General features: G+C 37.3%; 1 protein-coding gene across 4 annotated transcripts in view; it reads right to left on the bottom strand.

Moving 5' to 3' along the window:
• Positions 1-5917, bottom strand: part of LOC111869662 (probable proline--tRNA ligase, mitochondrial) — a 35040-nt gene extending 29123 nt beyond the window's left edge. For 2 of the 4 annotated variants that reach the window (XR_004513577.1, XM_023861335.2), the window contains exons 1-2: positions 5791-5913; positions 4513-4703 (exon numbers count right to left, since the gene is read on the bottom strand). Coding sequence is in view for 3 of the 4 variants with exons in the window: in XM_023861335.2 (XP_023717103.1) it covers positions 4513-4703; positions 5791-5845 (246 nt within the window). In the remaining variant the exon portion in view is untranslated. Of the gene's footprint in view, positions 1-4512; positions 4704-5790 lie in introns of all 4 variants that reach the window. The other 2 variants (XM_023861336.2, XM_023861334.2) reach the window with 2 other exon arrangements.
• Between the last annotated feature and the right edge of the window lie 1551 nt (positions 5918-7468).

The following is a 7468-nucleotide window of genomic DNA, read 5'->3' as shown; positions in this document are numbered from 1 at the left end:
GTTCACATGAGGCCTTCGTGGGGTGGGAAGTGATGGGCCCGGTCATACTAAGTCTTTGTGTGACCCTGGTTCTGCCACCACCATCTGGACTGTAGCCAAGGCCTTTGCCACATTCATCAGAAATGCTTTGTATTTCAATTTACAATCAGGGTTTAGATTTTTTTTTAGATTTTCTGCTGTCCCCGCAATGTTACTATGCACAATGTTATTACTCGCATTATCGTCGAAGCTACTGTCACTTTTACTGTCTGTGGCCACAATTCTTTGTTGTCCCCCGTCACTGTCGCTGTCTGCATGATGATTAATCCATTACTACGCGTCTCATCACACGGCAGATCAGCTATGTCATCGGAGGAGAATTTGTCCTTGATCCATTCTCCCCACTAGCTACTGGCTGATACACACAGCTTGAAGAAGGCAGAGCATTTTCCTTTATAGTCGGTTAAGTAAACAGCAAGGTCAAGTTACTGACTGCTAACTAAACATTCCAGAGTCTTATCACGCATCTGCAGGTGGTTGTGTGCAATGTAGGTGGCGCCAGAGCGATGTACAGTGTGTTCTAAAAGCCTGTTAACATGCGAACGGTCCGCCATGTTTAAAAGCGAAAAACCTTTTAAAGGGTGCGCGGTTCGCAAAGTGTTAACTATTTTCTTGTTCCTGTGAATTATATTTAGGTCAAGAAGGGAGCTAGTCTTAGTTACAAATCACATAAATTGAGTCTTATGGACATTTAATGACAATAAATTAGTAGTCAACCATCTATTTATATCTTGGAAAACTTTATTAATAGTATTTTCAAATTTTATCTGATTGGGATTGAGAGTTGTCTAAAATCACTCTTTGGTATCTGCCCTCTAGGTAAGATTTAATTAGTTTAAGTGATGTTCCTCTTATTCCATAATACTCCAGTTTTGTTAATAGAATGTTGTGATTAACACAGTCAAAGGCTTGATGCAAATCACAAAAAATAAATCGAACCATCATTTTATTGTTCAATGCCTTCAATATTTCATCAGTCAATCTATAGGAGGCCCTTTCTGTTGATGCACCAGGTCTGAAGCCAAACTGTTCAGTTGCTAAAATTTTATTAGCTTTGATATGTTGCAAAAGTCTATCATATATCATTTTTTTCAAATACTTTAAAAAATGAAGTTAATAAAGAGATTGGTCTATAATCAGTCGTGTTTTCATTATCACCCTTCTTAAATAATGGTTTTAATGCAGAATATTTTAAGCGAGTAAGGAAGATTCCTGATAGTATGGATTTATTACAAATATAATTTAGAGGAGAACTAATAAAGGGAGCACTAACCTTTAATATCTTTGTGGAGATTCCATCATAAACATGAGTTCTTTAGTCTTAGGGATTTGATACTTCTTTCAACTTCTTTAGTGGATGTGTTTTTAAATTTTATATTAGGGAATGAATTCTGAAATGATTTAGACATGTAGTATTTTGGGTCTTCATTATTATTAGAAACTTTTATGTTGTTATTTTTAAGGTCCTCAATAATTTCCCCAGCTGCTGACAGGAAATATTTGTTAAAAGCTTCAAGAGGATTTTGATATTTGCTAAATGTATGTCCCTTTACTATATTTGTTTCTTCTTTTATAATATTGCACATTGTTTTCACTTTTTTAGCAGAGTTAACAACCTGATTATTATACTATATATAAAATAAACACCATCTTAAGTGTAACAATTTTATTGTAGTTCTTTCTTCTTTCCCCTCACTACAATAAACTACAATAAAATTGTTACACTTAAGACGGTGTTTATTTTATATATATTGTGCAAGTGTAACAGGATGCTCAAATATAATATTGATTATTATACATTGACCTTGTAGCTTCTTTAATCAACCTTGCTAATATTTTACATTATTGCTTATAAATCCTTTTCATATTTATATCATTACTACCCCTACTAAGAAAATATATATATTTTTTATGATAACAGGAAATCCTTATGCCAGGTATTATCCAGTAATTTTTATTAACTCTCTTGGTTACTTTTTTGAGAGGAAAACTTGTGTAAGATATTCTTAGATAGTTATTCAGAGATATATTAAACAATGAATCTACATCCATGCTATCGTTGTTGCTAAAAATACTGTCCCAGGATTTATAACTTAATCTAATTTTAAATCTTCTATAGAATATTTATGAATGTTTCTAATTGGGATCTTGGGATCACTTTTTCCAGTTACAATACTTTCTCATGTATACTACATACCAAGATGGTAACATTCCCTTCAAGAACATACATCATACTATATCAGCAAATCAATTCCTTGCCTTCGAATACACGCATTCTACCACACTTACCAGCTGTCAAGGACTCCAATTAAACTAATTTATGTGGTGTGTTCAAGTTCTAAGGTCTCCCATTTCTCTTCTCACACAATAATCGTACAAAAAATTTGAAACTTCTGTCACTTTTCAACGTAATCTCCCTGCAGCTGTACACATTTTTCATAACGATGACGCCATGATTCCATGGCCGCTATGAACGCTTCTGTAGGAGTCTGTTTTGACCACTGGAAAATCGCTGATGCAATAGCGGCACGACTGGTGAATGTGCGACCATGGAGAATGTCTTTCATCGTTGGGAAACGCCAAAAATCGCTAGGAGCCAGATCAGGTGAGTAGGGACCATGAGAAACCACTTCAAGGTTGTTTCCATGAAGAAACTGCTGCATTGTGTATGCCCAATGCGCTGGTGCATTGTCCTGGTGAAAGAGCACACGTGCAGCCTTTTCTGGCCGTTTCTCTCGCAGTGCTGGAAGGAGATTGTTCTTCAAAACATCTTGATAGGATGCACCTGTCACCATAGTGCCCTTTGGAATGCAATGAGTAAGGATTACGCCATTGCTGTCCCAAAACATGGCCGCCATCATTTTTTCAGCACTGGTGCTTACCCGAAATTTTTTGGTGACGGTGAGTCTGTGTANGGGAAAAGCCAAAAATCGCTAGGAGCCAGATCAGGTGAGTAGGGACCATGAGAAACCACTTCAAGGTTGTTTCCATGAAGAAACTGCTGCATTGTGTATGCCCAATGCGCTGGTGCATTGTCCTGGTGAAAGAGCACACGTGCAGCCTTTTCTGGCCGTTTCTCTCGCAGTGCTGGAAGGAGATTGTTCTTCAAAACATCTTGATAGGATGCACCTGTCACCATAGTGCCCTTTGGAATGCAATGAGTAAGGATTACGCCATTGCTGTCCCAAAACATGGCCGCCATCATTTTTTCAGCACTGGTGCTTACCCGAAATTTTTTGGTGACGGTGAGTCTGTGTACTTCCATTGAGCTGACTGGCACTTCGTTTCAGGATTGAGAAACGGCATCCATGTCTCATCCATTGTCACAATTGATGAAAAGAAAGTCCCATTCATGCCTTCATCACGTGTCAACATCATCTAGCAAATTGCCATGCGTGCAGCCTTGTGGTCATCCGCCAGAATTCGTGACACCCACCTGGAGGACACTTTCCACATTTGCAGGTCTTCATGCAGGATTATGTACACAGATCCCATGGAAATGCCAACTTTGGAGGCGATGTTTTCCACACTCAATCGGCGATCCTCCAAAACAACTTTCTCAACTTGCTCAACCATGTTGTCAGACTGGCTGGTGCGAGGCCGAGATTGTTTTAGTTCATTGTCACATGACATTTAGCCTTCTTTGAACTGTTGCACCCACGAACGCTTTTTCACATTCATGACACCATCATCACATGTCTCACTCAACTGGCAATGAATTTCAATGGGTGTCACACCACCCAAGTGGAGAAAACGAATGATTACTCACTGTTCTTGTAATGAAAACTTCGCCATTTTAGGTATCAAAAACACTCGTCACTCTCACTGTCACCACTAGAGTTCTGTGTGCTGTACAGTGCTGCCATCTCTGGCACATTCACAAAGAGTGCACACATATTTTAAACTGAACCGCATGTGTCTATCTGCTCCCAGTCCTGAGGAAAAAATGAGAGACCTTAGAACTTGAATGCCCCTCGTACAAGATGGTTCTTGCCTTTATGATGTACACTGCACTACAAGAGTCAACCTCAGCTGCCTCCCAACAGATAAAGCACCAAAAATACTATTCCAAATGCCGACAGAAAACAAACTAATGTACAAGTTCAAATTTAGCTTGGATTGGCAAAGATGGCATGTGTAATACAAGGGTGTGAAGTGCCAGTTATGCAGAAAATTCAGAATACATAGTAGATACATATGATGGAGAATATTTATATTTGGAAAATTATTTTCATTTTTATATTCATGTCTTTATGAAATTAAATTGGATCTGACCTGATTCATTATTATTTTAACTACATTTTATACATGTCATTTATCAAATTTGTATTTACAACCAATATGTATTTGGCTGATTGTGTGTACATCAGCTGATGATTATAGTCAAAACATGTTAATTTTATGATTTAAAAGTGTAACTGTTGAATGCTCAGAGAAGTTGCTGTACTGTGGAAGTGAAACACATGAACCCACCTTTTGGCTCTTTGACAGAGAGTCTTCCCTCTTCACTATGCCATCTTTAGGAACAACATTTTGAGGCTGGAAAAGCCTTGACACATAGTTCACATTTCTGTGTGTTCCCTTGGCGATCTTCTTCATCAACATTACACTCCTCTCTTGTGCGGGCAACATGATCCTTGAACAGGCATACAGCTTAACAGTGGCTGGAACAAGAAAGTAATTTTTGTCTTAACAATTAAAGGAACCACAATGAACCCATATGGTCAAAGCTGTTAGAACTAAACAAATGCAAATACAGGCCTTTAGTTTTAACTAGTTTTAGTTTTAATATGCAAACAAGAGTAATTATTGATAATTATCCCCAGCAAAAACATAGTTTCTCCAAAAATTGTCATATCTGAACAAAAGAGACTTCTCAAATATACAGATATCAGTGGTTACATTAATTTATAATATTTCAGACATTTTGTGAATACATACAACCAAAAAGAAATAAAACATCTTAGAAATTAACACTCATTTAAAACATCTAAGAAATTAACAATCATTCAAGTAATTTTATTTCATGAATAACTTCTCTCAGATATGTTTATGTTGTTTGCTAGCATATAACCATAACTGGGTGGTGACTGAAATCATAAGTTCATAACAGGACGCAACATGCATAAATAAAATTGCCCAACTCAAATTATAAAACATGGAGGTCCTCGTGGTTCAATAAATGTTCCTTTGCTTTTTCTCATATATATATATAATTTCAATGATCTGACAACAACCATCAATTTTCAATTCAAACCCATACTCTTTCCTGATGATATTATTATATCATATCCAGGAATTGACTGTTTTCAAATGGCATGAATGATAGCTTTCCTTGCTTAAACATGTGGTTTAAAGCAAATAAACTTATATTAGATATTGACAAAAAAAGTGAAATTCTGTACTAACAGCAAAACATTATTAATCTAAATACAGGCTATGATAATAAAACAATTGAAGAAGTAGAAATAAGTAAACTCTTTGGCCCTCAAACTGATGGTAAAACAAATGTTAGTGCAAGTTTACGGAGCTAATGCTATGAAGAAAACAGCAGTTTACAAGTGAGTGACATGTTCTTCTGAGGGAAGAGACAGTGTTACTGACGAAGAGAGATCAGGATGGCCAGCATTGAGCAGAACTGAAGAAAACACTATAAATTTTGTTGAATTATGCGTGAAAATCATCAGCTGACTGTCAGGAGCATAGCAGAGAAAGTGAACACTGATGGAAAAACAGGTAGGAAAATCTTACCTGAAGACCTTGACATGAGGAAGGTGTGCACAAAAATGATTTTAAAGGAGCTCATCAAAGAACACTGCCTGTGAAGGAGTTTTTAGCTAGTAAACAAATCAATGTGCTGGAACACCTCCCTATTCACTGGATCTAGCCCCCAGTGACTTTTTTCTGCTCCCAAAGATAAAGGAAATATTGAAAGGAAGGAATTTTTATGACACTGATGACATCACCAGAAACTATTGTCTTCTCGTCTGTTGTCCAAAAACTAATTTTGCCTGTGGTTCTGTATGGGTGTGAAACTTGGTCTCTGACATTAAGGGAGGAACAGAGACTAAGGGTGTTTGAGAACAGGGTGCTGAGGAGAATATCTGGACTGAAGAGAGATGAAGTGACAGGAGGTTGGAGAAAACTGCATGAGGAGCTTCATAACTTGTACTCTTCTCCAAGTATAATTAGAATGATCAAGACAAGGGCGATGAGGTGGGCAGGTCATGTAGCACGAATGGGGGAGACGAGGAATGCGTATAGGATATTGGTGGGAAAGCCAGAAGGAAAGAGACCACAGAGAAGACCAAGGCATAGATGGGTGGACAATATTAGAATGGATCTTAGATATAGGATGGGACGGTATGGATTGGATAGATCTGGCTCAGGATAAGGACCAGTTGAGGGCTTGTGAACATGGTGATGAACCTTCGGGTTCCATAAAATGCTGGGATAGCCTGGGGGGATGACATCAGCAGTAATACAATGACAGCTCTGAAGGCCATTCCACAAAACCAGTTCTAAAATTGTTTTGAAGGGAGGACTAGGTGCTGGCACCACTGCATAGCTTCCAAGGGGAGTTCTCTCAAGGCGACCATAGTGATATTCAGCAGTGAGATATGTAGCACTTTTACCGCCACGAGTTTGCAAACTTTATTGACAGACAATATATTACCCCCAACCAAGTTCACCACGCTCTGCTATAAGGACAGTCACATTACTCATAACAGAAGCTTTAAAATTCCTGTACTTCACCTGCTTCCATTCCATATGTCAAATGGAATAATTTTGAGGGAAAATTCAACAAACAGCAAAAAAAGTGTTGTTTGTAAAAAAAATCATTAGAACAATAGCAGGAGTTAAAAGAACTGTCTGTTGCAGGGAAGTATTTAAGAAATTTCACATTATTCTCCTGGCTAGCAAATTCTTACTCTCATTATTGTTACTTGTTGCAGACAACATGAAAAAATGTTAAACAATTCATATATAAAGATTTAATCTCCACGTGACAATCACTAACCTCAATAAATACCAGAAGAGAGTTTTATGTACTGTAATTAAGTTATTGCATAATCTTCCTCCTACTAACGAAAGCTTAAATCATGCTATATTACTGTTTAAGCCAGCATTAAATAAGTTTCTTGTTCTTCACTCCCACTGAGTAGAACGTTTTCCCTTAATAAAAAATTCACAACCACAAATACATACAAGTAATAATGGAGTGGTTCTTTCGTATAATTATTTTGAAGTAACTTTGTATTATAACAGATATATGTAAATATATCCCTTGCTCCTAAAACTTTTCATTTGTATTGGGAAACTGGTAGGGTATAGCAACTGCCTATAGGCTAAACGGCTGAGAGATAGGAGCTCAATATAATTATATGAAAATGGTTGAGACAGAAACTGGATTGACAATAAAAGCTGT

This window comes from Cryptotermes secundus, unplaced genomic scaffold (assembly GCF_002891405.2).
Source record: "Cryptotermes secundus unplaced genomic scaffold, Csec_1.0 scaffold1004, whole genome shotgun sequence".
Taxonomy (NCBI): domain Eukaryota; kingdom Metazoa; phylum Arthropoda; class Insecta; order Blattodea; family Kalotermitidae; genus Cryptotermes; species Cryptotermes secundus.
The sequence above is the reverse complement of the archived record's forward strand: the minus strand, read 5'-3'. Positions and strand labels throughout refer to the sequence as shown.